The sequence below is a fragment of the Notolepis coatsorum genome (assembly GCF_963971535.1).
Source record: "Notolepis coatsorum genome assembly, chromosome: 3".
Taxonomy (NCBI): Eukaryota; Metazoa; Chordata; class Actinopteri; order Aulopiformes; family Paralepididae; genus Notolepis; species Notolepis coatsorum.
In genome coordinates, this window is record NC_140167.1 from 67,853,386 (window position 1) to 67,876,996 (window position 23,611).

Sequence of the window (23,611 nt, forward strand, 5' to 3'; positions counted from 1 at the left end):
TTGGTGGTTGTTGTTGTGTAGTGTTCATTCATTGTTCGTTTAGCAGCCTGATGGCCTGGGGATAGAAGCTTCTTCTGAGTCTTTCTGTGCTCGCCTTGAGACTCCTGTATCGCTTGCCTGACCGCAGCAGTTCAAAGAGGCAGTTGTTCGGGTGACTGGAGTCTTTAATGATTCTCTTAGCCTTGCCCTTGCAACGCTTGTAGTAAATGTTCTGGAGGGTGGGGAGCCCCCCTCCAATTGTGCGTTCGGCTGAACGTGTCACTCTTTGTAGTCTGCTTTGGTCTTGTGCAGTGCTATTCCCAAACCAGGAGGTGATGTTGCCGGTCAAGATGCTCTCTATTGTACATGAGTAGAAGTTCTTAAGGATCTTCTGGCTGACTTGGAACTTCCTTAGGCGCCTGAGGAAGTAGAGGCGTTGTCGTGCCTTCTTCACAACACTGTTAATGTGTGTGGTCCATGTCAAGTCCTCGGATATGTAGGCTCCGAGGTACTTAAAGCTGTTGACTCTCTCAACCGGTGCCCCGTCGATGCTGAGGGGGCTGTAGTCCTTGACCCCCGACCTCCTGAAGTCCACAATCATCTCCTTTGTTTTGCTGACGTTCAGGGAGAGGCTGTTTTCCTGGCACCATCCCGCCAGGACCTTGACCTCTTCCAGGTAGGCCCTCTCGTCGTTGGCAGAGATCAGGCCCACCACCACTGTGTCGTCAGCAAATTTGACGATTGTATTGCTACTCCGCTGAGCCACACAGTCGTGTGTGTACAGGGAGTAGAGGAGGGGACTCAGAACACAGCCCTGGGGGGCCCCTATGTTGAGGGTGATGGATGAGGAGGTGCAGTTGCCTGCTCTCACCACCTGGGGTCTGCCAGTCAGGAAGTCCAAGACCCACTGGCAGAGGTCATAGCCCAAGCCCAGGTCCCTGAGCTTGGCTATGAGTATGGAGGGGACTATGGTATTGAATGCCGAGCTGTAGTCGATGAATAGCATTCTCACATAGTTCCCCTGCCTCTTGTCCAGGTGTGATGCTGCTGTGTGCAGCACATGGGATATGGCGTCCTCCGTGGACCTGTTGGGGTGGTATGCAAATTGCAGGGGGTCCATGTTGATGGGGAGGGAGGAGCAGATGTAGCCCTTTACTAGCTTCTCAAAGCACTTCATGGCTATGGAGGTGAGAGCTACAGGGCGGTAGTCGTTGAGGCAAGCAGGCTTGGATTTTTTGGGTACAGGGATAATAGTGGACTTCTTCAGGCAGGTGGGGATGACAGCCTGTTCTAAGGACAGGTTAAATATGTCAGTGAATACTGGGGCCAGTTGGTCGGCACAGACTTTTAGGACGCGGCCGGGGATGCCGTCTGGACCTGCTGCCTTCCTGATATTCACTTTTTTAAAGGTCCGCCTCACCTCATGCTCTGTTACCCTGAACACTGCGCCTCCATCAGCAGCCGACCCCCCCCCCCCCCATTGCCGAGGCTTGTGAGCTGGTGTTGTTATTACCAGCATCAAACCTCGCATAGAAGGTATTGAGGTCATTTGCTAAGGAGATGTCACTGTTCAGTTTGAGGGAGGCGCCTTTGTAGTCTGTCATCGTTTTGAGCCCCTGCCACATAGCTCTAGAGTCAGCTTGTTCAAACTGGAGTTCAATTTTATCCCTGTAGCGTCGTTTGGCCTCTGACACTGTCCTCCTTACGTTGTATCGCGCCACCTTGTGGTCATCCATGTTGCCTGCCTCTAGGCCGTCGTTGTATGCTTTGGTGCGCTCTCTCAGAGCTTCACGGACGGATTTGTCTACCCAGGGTTTTTGATTTGGGTAAACTTTCATTTTGGTAGTGGGGATTGTTTCTTTCACCCTAGTACAAACATAGTCCAGCACTGTCTCCGTGTAGACATTAATGTTATCTGTGTCGCGGAACACATTCCAGTCTGTGTGGTGAAACACTGACCGGATCGTCTCCTCTGACGTCACATCCCATTTCTGCACCTCTCGCGAGACTACGGGAGTACTTTTAATTCTCTGTCTGTACTTTGGTGAAAGAAAGATGGACGCGTGATCTGACTTACCAAAGCCACTATCAGAATGAGCCTTGTAGCCACCTTTAAATTGCGTGTAACAGTGATCTAGGATGTTACCGCCTCTGGTGTTGCAAGTCACATGCTGATAGAAGTCGGGCAATACCTTTCTCAGATTGGCGCTATTGAAATCTCCCAGAACTAAAATGGCGGCGTTAACATTCGCCACTTGGATTCTATTTACCTCGTCGTGTAGTCTGGAGAGCGCAACCTTGTTGCTGGCTTGCGGTGGAATATACACTCCGACCAGGACGATCGCCGTTAACTCCCTCGGGAGGAAGAAAGGACGACACTTGATGGTTATATATTCCAGTTCTGGGGAGCAGTGGTTGGATAATTCCTTCACGTTCGTTGGATCGCTCCAATTTTTGTTAAACATGAAGGCAATACCTCCTCCACGTTGTTTACCGGACTCTGCTGATGTCCGATCCTTGCGATGGATAAAGAAGTGATCAGCCGGTTGAATTGCGTGGTCTGGGACGTCCGGCGTCAACCACGTCTCGGTGAAGCAGAGGACGTTGCAGTCCCTAACGTCTCTTTGATATTGAATCCTTGCTCGGATGTCATCCAGTTTATTGTCAATTGATTGTACATTGGCTAGCAATATACTGGGCAGTGGTGTACGGTGGCGTCTGGATCTCAGCCTGTTACGGATCCCAGCCCTCTTCCCTCGCCGTCTGGTTCCTCTGTTCCTGGGGTCTAGGAACAAAGGATCTGGTCCTGATCTCCGGAGAATTTCTTCAGGCCATTGATGCGGTTCGGAAAGCTGATCCAGTGAGTAATCCAGTTGGTAAGTTTCCCGTAATCCAATGTCTATGAGTGACTGACGGTCATATACATTAAATGCACCAACAGTTGGTACGAACAAAACTCTAAAAACTATAAATATTAACAAAAGTAAACACAGTCTCGACGGAGCGAACAGAGAGGCAGCCGGTCGGAGCAGCGCCATCGGTCTTCACTCCACTATCTCCTCGAAATGTGCTTAATATACTATTCACTAGGGCTGGGCAATATGACGATATTATATAAATATCGGGTACAGTTCATTAACGATACACTTTTTAAACGTAGCGTGGATATCGCGATGTTTTGCCCAAGAGGATTGTGTCGCGTCAATCTGGTCCACACGTTCAAACTTTTGAACAACGCCGCCCCCACACACACACTACTGCATCAAAGTTACTTACTACTTATGATTAACAAAGGCATTCGTTTTGTGGCATTAACGTTATATAGTTACACGTTCAATAACATCAGCGTATTTACCCGAACATAGCAACGTCCGAGGACGACCTAGATAGATAGCAAGCATTACTCGTTCATATCTCAGCCCGTGCTGAGTTGTGCCCATTCTGCGGTCTGTTAATCAGACAGATGTATGGAAAGGCTTTTATTATAACATTCGTTGCAGTAAAATCATTATGCCTCGTTTAGTCATCCTGCGGAGCGCTGGTAATCTACTCGTCGGCCGCGGGGAGCTAACGTTAGTAGCTTTGTTGTGAGCACTCGTCAAAATCAATGGAGAACATTCTGGAAGTAAAAAACGAATACGCGCTTGCCGATTGGTGCTAAGAACAGCAGGGCAGGTGCAAGCGGTGTGACGTAATTGGCAGACTCGACTGTCAATCAAAATTATTCTGTTTTCCGTCAGAATGAAAACTTTATTAACAGATTGCAGAATGGGTACAATACAGTACAGCTCAATACAACAACAGTGGACTGGAGGATGAAGACCAGAAAAAGACTTTCGGCTTTTTTACATAAGGGTCCTCCATTTTCAATTCATCAAAACATTTAGAGACATACAAATATACAGTAGTTTCATAAAAATGCTAAAATGCTATTGATTGATTGATTGATTGATTGATTGATTGATTTAAAACTTTATTAACATATTGCAGAATGGGTACAGTACAGCTCAAGTTAAGGAGATGCAGACCAGAGAAAGACTTTCGTCTTGTTTACATCAGGGTCCCCCATTTTCAATTCATCATATTTCATATCTAAATCATATAATATCTCATTGCTAAATATATGCAATATATAATCTAATAATCTAAATCTAATATATAATAAAAAAATTCTAAATGCATGGGTATTTTATTTTGTCTTTAATGTTAGCTTGCAAACTCAAATACTGTCTTGGTAAGCCTCATAATGAATTGTTTGGGGAAAAAAATAAAAACATTGTGATGTGTATCGTGTATCGCCAAAAGGTCAGAAAATATCGTGATATCATATTTAGGCCATATCGCCCAGCCCTACTATTCACCACCTCGTGACGAAGCTAGTTAAGCATTAACGATGTAAAGATACTTTGCATTATGTACACTTTACATCCTGGCCGTTTGTATCCATATGTAGATACATATTCCTTACCTACTCTACTAGTTACGCTGCTGGTCAGTACTACGACTACTACCATAGTGTCTTTATACCTGTATCACTGTACATATTGGTAATACAACTCTGTACATACATCCGTATAGCACTATAGTAGTACTAATTTATGTATGTTACTATTGCACTTTACTGTTACATTTGGCATTTAGATGCCAAACCTCTTTTCGTTGTACTGTACTTGTGCTGTATAATGACAATACATTTTCAGAATCAATGCTTTTGTTCAAGGAAATAGGCTTGCCTGGTCCACTAGCATTAGCTAGCAGCCAGCTAGCATGCTTGTTTCATTTTTGTACAGAGTTGCCTTTTTTCTTTTATTCTCTATCCTCTTTTTCTTTTATTCTCGGGGGCTCATACAGAACCAAGAATTTCCCTGTAATGTACTTTATATGTGACAAATGAAAGCAAACTTGAACTTGAATGATCTCATAGTCATACGATTTTCAATTAGTATTCGAATAGTTCCCAGTGACTACCGAATAGCAATTTTCACTTCTTTAGACAGAAATTGCACTTGCAGCATTGGCTGTTGACTCTGACTCTTAACCCATTCAGTGCCAACCACAAGTATAGTCAGGTTTTAATCGTTATTTCTTTTATTAGCGATATCCATTCATTTTTCATCCATCCAGCCTGACGTTATCATTGGGAATGGGTCTGAGCTCGCAAAGGGCAAATACCGCCGCCTATCGTCTCCCGGATGGTATTGCACATCATTGGATTGGATTGGCTGGGACTGTGCATCAAAAAAATATGTCTGGTCCAGGTTTTACTTCTCGGGCATGCAGCTGGATACTATATTGCATTGACTGGGGGGACTGGAAGCATCGTGCATTATGTGTTTTGGACTATAACATTGGATCAATGGACGCGATCGATATTTGGAATGGCGATCAGGAATTGGATTAATCTTTTTGCATGACATCAGATGTGAGGTAAGGCCTTTATGTTACGAATCTTGGGGTAATCAGATGTTCCTTTCTCCGCCATCGGAGCGTGTATGTGTGTGTGTGTGTGTGTGTGTGTGTGTGTGTGTGTGTGTGTGTGTGTGTGTGTGACTGTGTGTGTGTGTGTGTGTGTGTGTGTGTGTGTGTGTGTGTGTGTGTGTGTGTGTGTGTGTGTGTGTGTGTGTGTGTGTGTGTGTGTGTGTGTGAGGTTCGCGCCGACCAAAGTACGGAGAAGCAATTTTTCAGACCCCACTTCTCTTCGTACATGAGGACACATATACTATCGATAATCTAGCGTTTATTTGAAAACGATTCATAAATCAGCCGGAAAATGACAACGTGTTTTGTGTATTCCACTAAAGGGCTATTATCCAGGGCTGTACACTGCGACGAGATGATTGCAAATTGCCCCTTAATTTGGCCCGTGCGAGTGGTAAATAAAATTTGGGGGCAACCTTGCGAGTAGTGATTTCAACCCTTCATTCGTATTTCACTCCTAAATTATATAAAACCGATCGAAAAACATGATCCAATTCTTAGCGGAGATCTCACTCGCTGTCGCTGACTTCTCTCTCAAGCACACAGAGCTGCAGCAGCGCACGGCCCCTCCTCCTCCACTGCCCCTCCCGCACCGGTGTAAACAAGAGGCTCCTATTGTCTCCGGTGTTCTGCCGAATTCTACTGCTTCCTCGAAAACTGCTGCCGTAGCGCGAATCGCCTATATCTTTTGACAGCTGGGTGATGTCACCCTATAGTTCACTCCGAACTCCAACAGGTGTACCGACATTTTATCATCTACAAATACATTCTGCTGCAAAGCCAATTACATGCAAATATTTACATGCTTATACAGTTCAAAAGGTGCAATGAAAAACATATGTTTAAGATATTGTTTAAGATATATCAACAAGACTCAACAAGACGTTCGTCAGCAAGGTGGCAGAATATTGTTGAGTGAACGATTGTGGGTCATGCGCATGCGTGACAGTAGAAGGTGTGCAGTAGAATTTGGCAGAACACCTGTTGTCTGCTATAGTCTGGTGCATGCGACCGTGAGCTAACGTTAGCTACCTAGCTATCGTTACTGTTTAAACAGAATGACCCAGTCAACTATTCACTTTTAGTTTAATACATGAGGCATTGTCTAACGGTATCTAGCCGGCTAGCTACTGATAGCTCCTGATATCAACAAATGCTCCAGCAATAGTCTAGTAGTAGTGCATGATACCTCCGTTAGCTCGTTAGCTCATGTTAGCTCACTGTTCAAAACGAAATGTCCCATTAAATAACCAAGCGGCCTATGAGGAAGCAAGGTACAAGAAGGAGACATCGGACATCGGATGTCAAGCATCGGATGCCAGTGCTTAGGACCACTTCTGTAAAGAAAGACTTTGCAAATAAACCATTTGAATATCTTTACTATACACGGAGCGGCTGTGGACATTGCTTTTCTTTATCGACGGACGTACTACTCACGAGTAAGTAATTTGACCAGTGGAGTGGAGCCCCGGCCCGCACAGTAGCTCTACTAACATGGGTAGTTAAAAAAAGTGGGTAAAAATGTTTTTCATATTTTTGCTCCATTGTATGTGAAAAATGTATACTGTAGCTCAATGTCTAAAAAGTTTTATTCAAATAATAATAAATAAATATAAAAACAGCTAAATGATTGAGGATGGGAACATTTTCTGATACGGCTTTTTTTTTTTATGGATATATAGCTTTTTGGTGTGAAACCCTTATAATCTAATCTCATCTGGTCTGTAGAAAATCACAGGCTGGGATGGAGGATGAGGAAGGAGAGAGGAGGGGGTGGGGGTGGAAGAGGAGCAGGAGGGAGGGGAAAAAAGACAATGAGGAGCAATGGAGGGTGGGAAGAGAAGTATGAGAAGGATGGGGGAGGAGGAGGGGGAGGAGAAGGGGAGAGGATGGAGGGGGAGGAGGAAGAAGAAGGGGGAGGAGGGAGGAAGAGGGAGAAGGGGAAGATGGGGGGGAGGACGGAGGAGAGGGGAGGTCAATCTGGGGCAGGATAATTGTCCCTGCAGGGGTCATTATTAGCGGAGTGTTTGACCGTTCACCTCTGAACTGTGGCTGGAGAGGGGCCTCTGAGCATCAACCCTCACCAGACCTCAGCCAGAGCCAGGTCCCAAAGACTACAAAGCAAAGCATTTGAATAAGTTATACAAAAGGTTGATGAGGTTTGAAGAAAGAAAGAAAGAAAGAAAGAAAGAAAGAAAGAAAGAAAGAAAGAAAGAAAGAAAGAAAGAAAGAAAGAAAGAAAGAAAGAAAGAAAGAAAGAAAGAAAGAAAGAAAGAAAGAAAGAAAGAAAGAAAGAAAAACTTTAACCATCACAAAGAAGAAAAAGTGAAGATGATTTTGTGACAGCTATAATGTGTTCTAATAAGTGTACAACCCATTAGAAGCTTGTATAACACGGTATGTCTCTTCGTGAAGTTATTTGGAACCTGGCTAATGTACTGATATTTGGTCTGATTATTAAGCAAGTGCATGATGTGATAGTATGTGCCCTAATAAACACTTGTAATTAGGCCTGCCGCGATAAGCAATAAATCGATTAATTGCTGCGATAATTAAAATGAATGCAATGATTTTGACGGGCGCGATTAATTGCTATATGCGCGTTTGTTTTAATGAGGCGGAACCAGTGCCCCTTGTCAGTCACTGTCCGTGTTGGGAGGCGGGCCGCTGACGTTACTAGAGTACAGCACGGGAGCTCCGTGGGGCAATGCCACATAGCTTAACTACATTTCTCAATAGTGTTGCTCCTTTTAACCAAGTAGCATTATTTGTAGTGTAACGTTAGCTATTTTTAGACCCAAGTAGTTACTCGCTACTGCCCGGAGAAACTGGACTGCTAAATAAAGATGAAAGATAGAGCTTTGATTCTCATTCCATGCTAACAACATTAGCTAAATAGCTAACAAACGAAATACAACGTATAGCATAGCTACAAGTACAACACAGAATAACGTTAATACAATTACATGCATCATTGTTTACAATGAACGGGTGGGGCTAGTCAAAGGACTGGACACGGGGACAAGTTAAACATGAATTAATTTATTATAACACTCCGGTAGTTTCGAGTCGTGCTGCAGTGCTTACGCACCACAGCTATTCTATTATATACTGCTTTGACGCTTCCTCCTCATCGTTGATTGCCTGTAGTAGAGCATCTAACGTTAGTAGCTAACGTTAAAACTAACCTAAAGTTAGTTGTTCACCAACAATTTGTTTTATCATTAGCTCAAAAACAGAACCGGACGAGACAAGTTGTCGGCTCATAGGTTCTGCTTAGGATAATCACAACAATACTTCCGGTCCGGTCGGTGGGCTTCAAAATAAAAGTCTAAAACACCGGAAAAGACGGAGCAGTGGGCTTCAAAATAAAAGTTTTGGGAAATAAATTTCTCAAAAGAAATTCTCTAACCGGTCGCAATAATATCGCTTATCGCGATATTTTCGGGGGCAATTAATCGCCCAGCAAAATATGTTATCGTGGCAGGCCTACTTGTAATGCATTTTTCTTTTTAAACTCTAAAGATGTTGAACGAAAACCAACTGGCCAAATAAAAAAAGTAGGAATGAATGCAAATTAAAGTAAAGAAGTTGCATAATAGAAAACCAAGTAATTATACCACTGAAGGCAAAACAAAGATAAGTTGTCCGTCTCGTCTCGTTTTGCTTTTTTAATCCAATGTCCAACATGAGCCTCACTGACGAGAACGATACCGCGTATCTTTTATGTTTATCAGTGCTTGCATGATAAACATTTCACTTACAGAATCTGCAAATAAATGGGGTAAATCTAGAGCAAAAGATCATGGGGAGAGGGGTAGAGGGGGGAAAGGGAGGGGTAGGGGGAAGGGTATGGAGGAAGGTACAAGAGGAAGGGGGAGAGATACAGGAGGGGGAAAAGGTATATAAACCATACAGACATCAGAAACCTTCCCCCAAGTATAAATGATAAATGTGCCACACCGCCTTCATTTCTGTCGAGAGACATTTGTCAAACCCACCCCCCCCCCCCCCTCCAATGTACAGCCCCCACCCACCCAACCTCCTCCAATGTACAGTTTCTACGTCAAATGTATATACACTCTTTTTCTGGACACTTTTTGTATCACAAACAGTACTGTATTTGCAAATCTGATATGTCATAAATGTATAGATGTAGCAGTACTGTCTATCTGTATGTCATGTATGTCATATATGTTATGATGAATTGAAAATGGGGGACCCTGATGTAAACAAGACGAAAGTCTTTCTCTGGTCTGCATCCCCTTAACAATTGTATGTATTGAGCTGTACTATACTGTACCCATTCTGCAATCTGTTAATAAACTTTTCAATCAATCAATCAATCAGGGATGGGTGAGAATAACTGAGTGCTTGAGTACTCGCCATTTCAACTGAACTCAAGTGATTTTTGAGGGTATGCAATCTTCTTGTTTTTTTTCTTTGGTTACCACCAAAAGTACTAGTTTTTGCCACTAAAACAGAAATCTCTACCACCAAAAGTACTTGTTTTTGCCACTAAAACAGAAAGCTCGCTCTGTAAATCCCACAAGACGTGAGTTGTTGCAGGAAGACTGGAAGAACACTGTAAGCTGTGGAGCATGAGAGCGTAAGGAGGATTCTATGGATACTAGTACGCTAACATTACCGCGAAAGGTTTGTTGCGTTGGAATACAGCTAGTTTAGCGTTATCTAAAAGATAAAAACAGTGGTTCTTGTTTGTGTATTTCAAAATTGTGCCCACACAACATGTCGCCCACTTTGTGTAGTGTTCATAGACTATTGATACAGACATGCCCATGAGCAGAGAAACATGCAGCAGATAATGTAATTATTACAAACGGTCGGTAACTGACTGTTTTGACTGACAATACACATTAAGCATTGAGTATATGGCTGTGCATTGTTATTGCTGCTGCCATGCTATTATGATGGATTCTAAAAATAGATTTCCCTAAACAAGTACTCAAGCACTACTCGAGTAAATCATGCAAGTACTCGATCTTGGAAAACATTACTCTCCTCCTCACCTCTCTAAAGCCTGAGACCAGCATTTCTCCTCCTCACCTCTCTAAAGCCTGAGACCAGCATCTCTCCTCCTCACCTCTCTAAAGCCTGAGACCAGCATCTCTCCTCCTCACCTCTCTGGAGCCTGAGACCAGCATCTCTCCTCCTCACCTCTCTAAAGCCTGAGACCAGCATCTCTTCTCCTCACCTCTCTAAAGCCTGAGACCAGCATCTCTCCTCCTCACCTCTCTAGAGCCTGAGACCAGCATCTCTCCTCCTCACCTCTCTGGAGCCTGAGACCAGCATCTCTCCTCCTCACCTCTCTGGAGCCTGAGACCAGCATCTCTCCTCCTCACCTCTCTAAAGCCTGAGACCACCATCTCTCCTCCTCACCTCTCTAAAGCCTGAGACCAGCATCTCTCCTCCTCACCTCTCTGGAGCCTGAGACCAGCATCTCTCCTCCTCACACTTGTACAGAGCCATCCCTAGGCAAAAGATCATTTGAGGGCCCGTTCTGTTTTACCTTAAATCAGATCTCAAAGATTTCAAACATTTTGCTGTTGCCATTTAAAAAAAAAATATATCTTTTAAATACATTTCTGATTGGTTGGAAGCCCCAGGAAGGCAGGGCCCTAAGTTCAGTCCCTGATCTGCCTAGTGGGCAGCAGGGCCCTGCCCCTCAATCAGTCAGGGCATGTATGGGGAGAAGACAAATAGACCAGCCATGATGAAACCCAGTCATAGACAAACTTCTCCTGAATGAGGCCGTTAATGATTTCACTTCAAAAAGCTCCTTGTGTTAAAGATTAACGATTGTGACGCTTGGTGACAAATGCGCCGCCACTGTTGGCTTGCGAGGTCAATGAATAGGGATACCGTCAGCGAATGCAAGGCTGCCTTCTTTCTTGTAATTGAAAAAAGAAAACATTTGTGACAGAGTTGGGTTGATGGAGGGGAGAGAAAATGTATAATAACTGTGCTCTCGACAAACATTCCATCTGCTAAAAGGCAAATATTTACGCAAGGTTAGCACTCAACTACTGGAGCAGTATCCCTCTCCGGGTTAATGTAATTAACTTAAGCAGTGGGGGGGGGGGGGGGGGGGCTCCGTGCAACCTATTTTACAACACTGCTGAGTCTTATCAAGTGTGTGGGGAGGGGTCTCACTCATTCTTTAAGTCTTTATGTTTAACACACATTGTGTATAGAGACGGCTGCAGTGAGAGAGTGAAAAACAGAACAACGGACAGAAAAGAGAAACCACACAAGGCTCACAGCGTCTATTTCAACCACACAGAGTGCTGACAGCAAAAGTCATGGCTGACAAAAATAACGGCAGTGTGCGTGTTTCAGCTCAAAGAAGCTGATGCTCAAAGTATTGTTGATGCGTGCGTATTATTTGGCACACCTAAAGCAGACCCGACATCAATGTTATTACTGCATTTACCCATCTATGGCCAGTCTGAATGGTCAGTGTGAAAAGGGCCTAATGCTTGTGATTGCACATGGACTGTGCCGGTGATCGATTGGACCCCCTGAACCGTCACATAGACAGAGCGATTCCTCCGGCTGCATCTGCACACAGTATGTCAGAATGAGGCCGCATTGCCGGTACAACGTTCTGCTCGGATCCCGTGAGGTCAGCCTGGCCTCAGAGCGTTTTGTGGGCTGGATAGATGATTTAGAGAACTGTCTTCTGTTTAGCGCAGCCTGAACACAACCCGTCTCAGCTGAGAGGCTGAGACTGAGTATTAAGCCAGAGGATTAGCTGGACAGGCAGCAAGCCTCTATATCTAGTTAACGTCAATCAAACCAGTGCAGGTAAACTGCTGCTGCCATTAATTAACGGCAGAAGATAAAGGAGAAGGCAGGTAACAACACAATCTCTCCCTTTCACTCTCTCTGTGGACAGTTAAGTCTCTCTCTCAGTTAAGTCTCTCTCTCTTTCTCTCTGTGGACATTAAGTCTCTCTCTCTCTTTCTCTCTGTGGACATTAAGTCTCTCTCTCTCTCTCTCTCTGTCTGTGGACAGTTAAGTCTCCATCTCCCTCTCTTTCTCTCTCTCTCTCTCTCATCGCATGCTGTTCAGTCAGCCCATAGTCAATTAACCCAGCCAAGGCAGATGAATGAGAAATGTATCCTTCTAATTCACACCCTCTCCTACCGTGCCAATATGCTACTACTACTGCACTTTGCGGGATAATAACATGGTCACATGGTCATCACATGGTCAAAGTGGAAGACAGGTGATTGGGTGAGCTAAGGGTAACTAAGAAAGACAATTGGTATAGTTGTCTTTGTCTCCATCTTTCTCTCTCTATCCCTCTCTCCACCTCTATCTATCCCTCTCCATCTCTCTAGCCCTCTCTCCATCTCTCTATTCCTCCATCTTTCTCTTCATATCTTTCTCTATTCCTCTCTCTCCATCTCTCTCCTTCTCTACCCCTGTCTCTGTCTCGCTCTGAGCTATTCTTTTCTTCTCTGCTCCTCCGAGACTTCCTCTAATTTTCCAGTGAATCATTCATGTCCAATTTATGGGGTAAGACTGGGTGTTAAATTTGTGGCTGCGGTTTTGTGTGTGTGTGGGGGGAGGGGGGGGGGGGGGCATGCTTATGTGCGTTTATGACTTATGACATGTAGTCAACAAGACTAGGTCAAAACCTAGCACATGGCTGGACCACGTCTATACTTTCCGTAGCCGCATTTCTGGCAGACGTTTCTGGTCATGTGACATGTGCGCCCAATAGCGTGACGAGCTGTGTCTTTGCCCATTTCCACGTCAAACAGCCTGCAAACTACCTGGCGTTCTATCACCATGCTCTAAGACAAACTCTAACCTTAACCAACTTCGAAAGAGTGCCTAAGCTTAACCGTCGAAAGAACTTGCCTAACCTTAATCAACTTCAAAGATTGCCTAAACTTAACCAGTGTAGAAACTGGCGTCGGCCAATCAGAGAGCGTCTGCCAGAAATGCGGCTACGGAAAAATATCACGCGGCTGGACCGTGTGTATGGTCAATGTTCAAAACTGTGGCCAATTCCACTTCCCTGTTTACCAGTGACATCATTGGCTGGTCACCTGATCTAGTGGCCCAATCATATAACTCCATCAGACACTGGCATTAGTGAGCACTGCTACAGCTGTGAGTGTTAGTGACATTGCCAGTCATAGAGCTGCTTCACATCTACAAGCTAGGATACATTATAACTAGGGATGTCCGATATTATCGGCCTACCAATATTGGCATTCAAATGTAATATCGGAAATTATCGGTATCGGTTTTCAAAAAGAAAAGATTTTATTTTTTACATTTATTTAACCTTTATTTACCCAGGCAAGCAAGTAAGAACAAATTCTTATTTTATTTATTGTCAAAAGTATGCATAATGTTGTGTTAATTCCACGACAAGATATATGTAATGTTAATTACCTGAAATTATAAAAAAATTTGGGGAGGGAAACCCAGCATATATCGGTATCGGTTGATATCGGTATCGGAAATATCGGTATATCGGATATCGGTAAAAAAGCCAATATCGAACATCCCTAATTATAACCCATTTACTTATGGTCAGGGATTGATATTTTTAAGGGTTGAACCTTTTCCGTTTTGGCAGATATGTCTGATGAGATTTAATTAACTATGATCATACAGCGATTAGGGTATTGTAGGCCATTTGTCCACCTGAGAGTAGGGGTGGACGGTATAAACGGTATACGGTATAAACGGTATTAATTTGCTCTACGGTATGGATTTTGACTATACCGTGTAACCGGTAGAGTAGCTCTAAAATAGCAATGACGTCATGTAACCACAGCGCGACTATTTCAATCGCATTTGCCCCTAAAAATAGATAGAATTAGTCATAGATAATAGATATGTGCAAACTGGAAAAAGTTATTTAGGAGGCTTCGCACAGTGGGCGTGTCAACACGCAATTGTCATTTCATAATAAACACATATCACCGCGGCGCACAGCAAGTTTCAATTTCAGTTCCTGGCATTTTTAGCCAGTGGAGAAAGGTAAGAGATGTCCCTATCGTTTTTCTTATATGAATTATTCTACGTTAATAAAACATACCTGGTGATCAACTACAGTTTGCTGTAAACATTATGATATGCGTGTAGTGTTATGATAACGACGGCTGCAGCGGGAGCCGGGAGTACGGCGGCAGCAGTGGATTTGCGAATAGCATGCAGCTGCAGAGCCGCAGAGCCAGCGGCGCTTTCAGGTCAGGTCCGCTCAACAGCGCCCCCCCACCCAACGGCTGAAAGCTGTGACCAGACCTGAAAGCGCCGCCGGCTCTGCGGCTCTGCAGCTACATATGCTTCTAGCTAAATCCAGCATCCAGCCCGGCTGTTTGCAATGGGAGCAGCACGGACTCTGGACTTATTTTATTTGGAATATAATGACTTTATACGCAAAAGTAGCCTAGTTTTAAGTTAAAATATTATAAATCTACATGCCTTGAGGATGTCATTCTTTATATAGCCTGCCTATCAGGCAAAAAAAATTATTCTAACGGAAACACTGATACCGTGATATATACCGTTACCGTCTATGCTTAAAATTATACCGTGATATAAATTTTAGACCATACCGTCCACCCCTACCTGAGAGGTTAATTATTGTTAGCGGCTTTAATCAGTAGGCATATTTTCAACCAAATAATCAATAATGGACTGCTGCATTGCCAGACCTATTCCAAACTGGATGAAAATGAATAAGAAACTGTGTACTTGGGCGGCTAGGTGGTGTAGTGGTCTAAGGCACTCGCCACCAGTGTGGAGACGCTAGGATTCGCGTGTTCGAATCCAGCTCTCCACATTGTTTTTCAGTTTGGCTGGTCGTCCGCAGTAATACACATTGGCCGTATTACGGGGAGGGAAAACTGAAGGGTGGGGATCGAACGTTGTGAACAAGCGACTCCTACAAGTCGGTTGGTGCGCCTGCGCAGTAGAATCAGGAAGTGTCGGGGGCAGCGTGAGCCTCCCACGCGTTACTCCTCGACACTAAGAGATCGAGCTGCGCAGGTGAAAAGATGCGACTGCTGTTACCTCAAGTACCGGAGGGGACTTGTGCTATGTATGACTTAGTCCACATTGCAGCCGGCTTGTGGGAGGCAAGAAACAGCGTTCGTGACAGGGGAGGGTTGAATTGGATGATACGAAATTGGGATGGGAGAAAAATATAGAAAAATGGGAGAAAAAGTGGATCAAAAAAAAAAAGAAACTGTGTACTTCTTCCACCACTGCCTCCGACAGTAACACACACACCACTGCCTACACACACATACACACCACTGCCTACACACACATACACACCACTGCCCAGCACCAGCCCCGCCTCCTCCCGTCACAGTGCTAACTCTACTCAGCTCTCATCTCCTCTCTCGTGTTGACAGAGTCTGCAGGTCTCGTCACTGTTAGCTTGTTAAATATTGCAACCGAGTGGCCGAGTGCTGATTGGAGAACGCTTCACGTTTGAGGCGACAGTGACTCACACCGACACCGCTGCCCGACAGCCCCAGCTCCTCTCACTCAGCACACACACCGCTGCCCCACAGCCCCGGCTCCTCCCACTTAGCACACACACCGCTGCCCGGCTCCTCCCACTCAGCACACACACCGCTGCCCGACAGCCCCGGCTCCTCCCACTCAGCACACACACCGCTTTTTTCTTTTTGGGGTACATCCTAGTCAAGGTAAGGGCTATATGATATCAATCTTGCATTGATCCAAGCATGTCTTCACCTCGATCCGAACGTGTGTGTGTAACGTTAGTCCACAACGTATTCCGTTGGTGGCAATCAAAGCATCAAAAAACGATTTATGATGAAACATAATACCTATGATATAGATTTTATTTGTCCAGGCAACAAACAGCAACGGTTATAGTATAATACACTTATAAGGCTATTCCTCAGCATTTCAGGAATTACCCCAGACCGATCTAAAAACATACTTATATTCACCACGGTATATAACGTGCGAATGTATGCATGGACAAATTATCTCTTTTTTGCATCTTGACCGGAAGAAAGTCACTGTCAAATGACCATAGTATTGTATCCATAGCTATAATATAGAATATATAGCTCTACAAACAAGGTGACGGACTCCTATCTTTTAAAGCGTGGCAGTGAATAGATGGGGCCCGAAAACAGCGCGGCACTCAAAGTGTTAATAGTGAATGTGAGATACCGGTAATCAAATAAGCGAGCTAGCTGGCAGCTAACGCTAGCGGACCAGGTGAACAACAGCAAGTACATCACTGATGCTTGAAATGTGTGAAGATACAAACTCCAGACAGAAAGGCCCCCTGCTGGGGTTTGAAACCAGGACCTTCTTTCTGTGAGGCAACAGTGCTAACCTTCTTTCTGTCTGTCTGTCGATCCACAGTACAACATGGCTGCAGATATAGCTCCAGAGGATGTGGCTATACTTCCTGTTTTGCCGTGTGTGTCGTTAGTTTGTCATTAGTTTGTCATTAGGCTACTGGCTCTCAGAGCGGTGACCACTCAACAGACATCATGGCCCTACACATCAACACATGACTCTAGCCGACTCTGCGAGCAAAGACATGAACAAAAACTAAACTTGGGGAGTACTTAGAGGTACAGTGGGTAAAGCATTATGGGTGTAACACACATGCCTCAGTTTTAAAGTCATGGTTTGGTATGTTTTCGATACAGCATCCAGCTCGTTGTGAAAGTTACAGGAGTTGTGGATTTAAGTTCCGCACACAATTAAAGTTCCACACACAATTTAAGTTCTGTTCTTTACTTACGTGGTTAAAGCTGGACTATTGATTCGGTTCATACGCACACAGAACCGGAAACAAATGTCCTGTACCGAACGGTACGGTATGAATGCGTGTACCATTACATCCCTAATAAATATCCAATTAAAGAGCTCCCACTCCCGACCATTCCAGAAGGGATTAGTGTAGTATGAGAGAGTTATTAACATTTCCAATTTCTCACTGTAAAAAAGGTAATCACAGAACAGCCTAGTAGTGTTCAGAGATAGTGCAGTGATTACAGGTCCCCTCCATTGAAAAGCGTGTTTCTACAGTTAACTCCTCTTGGAGGCATGGCTATACAGATTGTAACTTGTGCAGAGCTTGTCACCAGAACGCCCTTTTCACATTCTTCCACTGAAGGGGGGACGATGACTTCTCTGTACTACCTTAAAATCTGAGCCGGCCATGTGGTGCAAATAATCCTGGCAACCTATCATGGTCGCAATTGCCCAGCTGGCCACAAGTGAAATGCTAACGTGAAACTTGTATTATAAGTTGGAGGTTGATAGTGATCTAAGCACAAAGACAATTGGGTTTTTTTTCAGCTAATCTCTTAGGTATACCAAGATTGTGTGAGCTAAGAAGTGTTGTGTTTGGGTGGGAAAAAATTTGGTGAACCGTTTAAGTGGTAAAAGAGAAAGTGAGGGGAGAAGTGAGGGGAGAAGTGGGGGGAGAAGTGGGGGGAGAAGTGAGGGGAGAAGTGGGGGGAGAAGTGGGGGGAGAAGTGAGGGGAGAAGTGAGGGGAGAAGTGGGGCATTCATAGATCCTTGCATCTCAACGAGGGTAAAGGTGTAGGGATGCTGCTAAGACATCTTCAGTAGTTTATTGAACATTTTTGGTGGAAAAAACAAATCAAACGAATTGTTATTAAATATACAAAATAAATCTAGGCATTAAAGACACATGCGGAGGGGATCTTTGGGACCCACAAGTTCCCCTGCAAGCCGGTGGGTGGTAATCTGGTCATTGTAAACAGCGACTCCTACAGGTCGGTCAGGGTGCCTGCACAACGAGGAAGGGAGATGGCGAGGGTAGTGTGAGCCTCCCACACGTTACACCTCGCCAATGAGAGTCCGCAGGTGGCAGGTGAAAAGAAGTGGCTGGCTGACTCCGCATGTATCGGAGGGGACATGTGATAGTATCTATCAACCCTCCCTAGACCGACCAGTGGGGGGCACATGCGAGCAACGACCAGGAAAGGGAGGGGGGAATTGGCATGATGACTAAATTGGGATGGGAGAAAATTACAGAAAAACAGGAAGAGAAAAAAGTGGATCAAAAAATAAGTCTGACAGCTGAGGGGAAGAAACTATTCATGGTCCTGTTGGTTCTGCCTGGGAGGCGGTGGTAGCGTGCCCCAGAGCGAGTACCCCGCAGGCGGGTGAACAGTCCATGGTTTGGGTGAGAAGCGTCTTTGATGATGTTCCGTGCTCTCCGTGAGCACCGCTTCTCATGGAGATGGGATGAGATGAGATGAGATGGGGGGGAGTGGGGTCTTGGTGATGCGTTGGGCTATTTTCACTACCCTCTGCAGTGATTTCCGGTCCTTAACGGTGCAGTTGCCATACCAGACTGAGATGCAGGTGGTGAGGATGCTCTCAATCATACAGCGATAAAAGTTTGCTAGCACGGGAGGGGGTAGGTGGAGTTTGGCCCACTTCCTCAGAAAAAAGAGGCGCTTGTGGGCCTTCTTGACCAGGGTCGAGGTGTTGGTGGTCCAGGACAGGTCCTCAGAGATACCCTAGGTACCTTACATACCCTTCGTATGTACTATGAATCCTGCCACAAACGTCTTTCCTGTGTCTAAATAAAGACATCATAATAATAATAATAATAATAATAATAATAATAATAATAATAATAATAATAATAATAATAATAATAATAATAATAATAATAATAATAATAATAATAATAATAATAATTTATTAATAATAATAATAATAATAATAATAATAATAATAATAATAATAATAATAATAATAATAATAATAATAATAATAATAATAATAATAATAATAATAATAATAATAATAATAATAATAAAAAACAAACAAACCAAAAAGCCAGCCTAGTAAGAGTGAAATGAAATGCAAGTGAAATAGGAATGAGTTGGTGCCTCCCGCCAGCAGGGATACCTGTGGTTTCTCCCCTTTGTCTCCCTCCATCCTGCCTCTAACTAACTGTTTTCACAGTGGAGGAGCCAAACCAAAGCCTGTTTTCCTGCCAACAACCACAGCTGCCATGGCAGCCGGCCGGGGGGTCCACCACCATGGCAGGGGGTGCCTCTCTGAAAAGGTTAATAGGATAATTTGCACCTCTTTGCTTGACTGTGTGTTCATGTGTGTGTGTGTGTGTGTGTGGGGGGGGGGGGGGGGGGTGGGTGCAGTGGTGGAAGAGGTACACAGTTCCTTTACTTAAGTAAAAGTAAAAATGCCCAGATAGAATAGTACTCTAAAAAGTTAAGTAAAGTAAAAGTGCTCCATTCTATATTCCACTTAGGTAAAAGTTGAGAAGTATTTGATATTGCATGTGCAACCCTTTCACTGCCACACAACAGAAGGTTAACCCTTTACTATCACACAACCGACGGTCGCAGTCGGTTGTGTGATAGTAAAGGGTTAACCTTCTGTCGTGTGGCAGTGAAAGGGTTAACATGCTGTTGTGTGGCAGTGAAAGGGTTAACCCTCTGTGTATTGTCACAGTGAAAGGGTTAACCGTTTGGTAGTGCGGCAGTGAAAGGGTTAGGTATCAAAGTAAAAGTACATGTGAGAGTTCAGTCCTTGATCCATTGACCTCTAAAGGTTTTGTTAAAGTGGTGTGTGGTCCAGTTATGCTGCTCTGATTATGTCCTCTTGAAGTTGACAGGTTTCAATATGTCAGGCCGTGTTTTCTATGCAAAATCTTTTTTCTTCAAAGTACCTAACTGTATGGGTTCAGATAAATGTAGTGGAGTAAAAAGTACAACATTTCCTTAGAAATGTAGTGGAGTAAATGTACAAAGTTCCCTAAAACGAAAATACTCCATTCAAGTAGAAGTACCCCTAATTTGTACGAGTACAACTACTTAGTTCCTTTCCACCACTGTGTGTGTGTGTGTGTGTGTGTGTGTGTGTGTGTGTGTGTGTGTGTGTGTGTGTGTGTGTGTGTGTGTGTGTGTGTGTGTGTGTTGCAATTAAGACCACCTTGCTGGCTGACAAGGACCTAAAGACAACATGCTGACAACAACAATATGTATCTGTGGTTATGTGGCGCGAAAGACTGAATGGAAAGACTGAAATGAAGAACAGTACCTTCATACTGTCTTTTACTAAACACTCTGCTACTTAAGAATCTACTTTGAGGGGAGCTCCAGTAGCTCACCACGTACCGCGAGCGCTATTTCAGCGCCGTGGACAACCGTGCTCGTCACGGATCTGGGGCTTAGCGAGTTCGAATCCCGACTGCAGCCGTGCCTTTCCCAGAGTGTCTTCCCCCCCATCTGAACCCTTTCAGCCTGTTTCTGTCGGTCATCCTTGACCAGTATAAATGTGATAAACACATAAAAGAGCCAGGGGAATGGCCAAAGTTTAAAAAAAAAAAAAAAATCTACTTTGCCTATATCACTACATACTATGCTAATACTACTATACACTCAAGACTGTAGCACTCAAGTTGACACTGTTTGATGAACAATGTTACCTACAAGCTTAGCTGCCAGAGTGCCAGAGAAACATAAGACAGTACTGGGTAACAGCGAACATGAAAGTAGCCAAGTAGGCCTATATAGAAGATAAGTATGGTAAGCATAGTGTTGGCAACACTGTGTTGCTAAAAGCTGGAGATCTTTACAAAAAAGTTTACATGCATGGCGATAAGGACAGCGCAGGAGGGGGGGAGAGAGAGAGACAGAGGGGAGAGAGGAGGGGTAGACCGCCAAAACCCTATGCTTCCACTCCAGTGCATTACTTCAAAGGGCTGCTACCATCTCTGAGCCAAATCACCGATGGAGACAAGCGAGAAGACAGCTCAAGCTCCCGTCAACTCAGCTGGACATTTTAACAATGCGTTTTGTTGCACGGCTCCAACTTCTGCATCTCGACGCATTCATTCGGATGGCCCTCTCTCTCGGACTTTACGCAGCCTCGACGGGTCCATTTCACACTCTTTGATTATTAGGCTGCAAGCGGAGAAGGGCCCCCCAGTAGGAGCCCGGTGTTCAGAGCAGCACTGTGTGCACTTAGCTCACAGAGAGGACGTGTACTGATGCAACGGCTGCGCATTGTGCACTCGGGGTTATTATATATATTCAGTCTATGTTATAGTTTCTATCCACGCGGGTCAGTGAATACCACGATCACAACACCAGAGGGAGCTCCACAAATCATGTAAAACCCAGATTCGGATCAAACAAGGGACTAAACACGTTTCGCAATTATGCCACATCAATGTGGAACGCCCTGCCTAAAGCTGTAAAGGAATGTGAATCACTACCCACCTTCAAAAACACTCTCAAAAAACACCTACGTGAGACTGCAATTCGAAACTGGCCCCTACAAATGTCCTAACCTAGTTGTACAGTAAATGACCAAGTAAGGCTTTGTCAATATTCCAATGTACAGTGTAAAATGTGTGTGTGTCCCCTTCCCAACCCCCCCCCCCCCCCCCCCACCTCCAATGTACAGCCCTCACCCAACCCACCCAACCCCACCCCACCCAACCAACCTCCTCCAATGTACAGTTTCTATGCCAAATGTATATACACTCCTTTTCTGGACACTTTTGTATCACAAACAGTACTGTATTTGCAAATCTGATATGTCATAAATGTATAGATGTAGCAGTACTGTCTATCTGTATGTCATGTATGTCATATATGTTATGATGAATTGAAAATGGGGGACCCTGATGTAAACAAGTCGAAAGTCTTTCTCTGGTCTGCATCCCCTTAACAATTGTATGTATTGAGCTGTACTGTACTGTACCCATTCTGCAATCTGTTAATAAACTTTTCAATCAATCAATCAATCAATGAATGATGCTTGGACGTGTGTAACTTACCCGTATTCTCCTCATCGCAGCCACAATCTCCACTCTGCTATTCGGTCTCGACACATCCAGACTGCCGATGTACTGTTGTTCACACAGCAAAAAAGAAAAGAAATGAAACAGGCGATGAACTGGTATGCCAGGGATTTTGCAGATATAGCGCCTATAATAAAAGCATGGCAGCCCGTTAATTGTAGGCTATTTCTGCAGCGTAATAAATCAGTGGGGGCATGCTTTTATTATACTAGGCTAGAGTCTGTGTCCAGTGATAACATACCTCAGTAAGACACAAGCTGTATACAAGGCCGTTATAGTGGTCATATGACTAATTATAGGTAGCCTGCTACAATGGCACAACTTCTGTGACCCAGATATTTTGTCACTAAACATCTGACAGAAGAAAAAGAAAAAAGCTAAACATCTGTTTTGGGTTGTTCTAGTCAACAATCTGACATATGTGGGAAATAATGCAAATACAAATAGGCTATTCGTTGGAATTGGAAATGGTCTGGGTGTTGTTGGTATTATCTGGCACTGTGGTCTGTAGGCTAAAGGCAGCTTATTCACCTTTGCTTCGAAGTTGATCCCATGCTGGAACGCTTCCTCGTTATGCAATGGAATTCTCAAATCATGGCCATCATCAACGAGGTTGTACTTCGTTTTTCCTGGCATGATCGCACTCGCTTATCCGTCGCTCCGGGGGACACGAAGATAATAGTAGTGGTAGGGAATTCAAAACAATGCCAGTTATATAAATATACCCAAAAACAGTCCCCGAATGTGTCCTTCCGCGCTAGTAGAGGTCCATCGCGGCGGAGCGCGTCCCAGCGGATCGCTACAGCGGCAACTTTATGTATATTCCACACGCACACTCACACACACACACACACCCTCTACTGCTCAGCTACCCACGGCGGAATACAACAGATATCCATAAAAAAAAACAGCAAGCTACGAGCAGAGACGGTGTTTTCTTCAGTTGTGGAACTTTGCTCCAGCACTCCTCTAGGACCCAGCCTCCTCCTCCACTGTCCCGCATGGACTCTCCGCTCTGCACGAGCAGGGAGTGTGATTGGAGGAATCTGGGAATTCCACCTGCTTTCATTGGAATAGAGTCACACATCATGGGTCTGGAGGAGGAGGGGTGAAGCAGGCGTTTGGTTCCAGCCCGCCCAGGGGCCCAGGGGACAGTCGTGTTGGGGAGTGTGTAGTTAACTACTGTAGGGGAGAACGGGGATAGTTCTTGTCACACTTTTTACTCTAGTGTGAATTGCTCATCATCAAAACATCTTTCAATAGTCATTCCTACATTAA

General features: G+C 44.5%; 1 protein-coding gene across 1 annotated transcript in view; it reads right to left on the reverse strand.

Moving 5' to 3' along the window:
* Window positions 1-23,318, reverse strand: part of LOC311225843 (uncharacterized protein) — a 407,506-nt gene extending 384,188 nt beyond the window's left edge. Inside the window, 2 exon segments of the mRNA XM_084311236.1 lie at window positions 22,310-22,381; window positions 22,865-23,318. Coding sequence (XP_084167362.1) covers window positions 22,310-22,381; window positions 22,865-22,969 — 177 coding nt within the window. The 5' untranslated portion in view covers window positions 22,970-23,318.
* Between the last annotated feature and the right edge of the window lie 293 nt (window positions 23,319-23,611).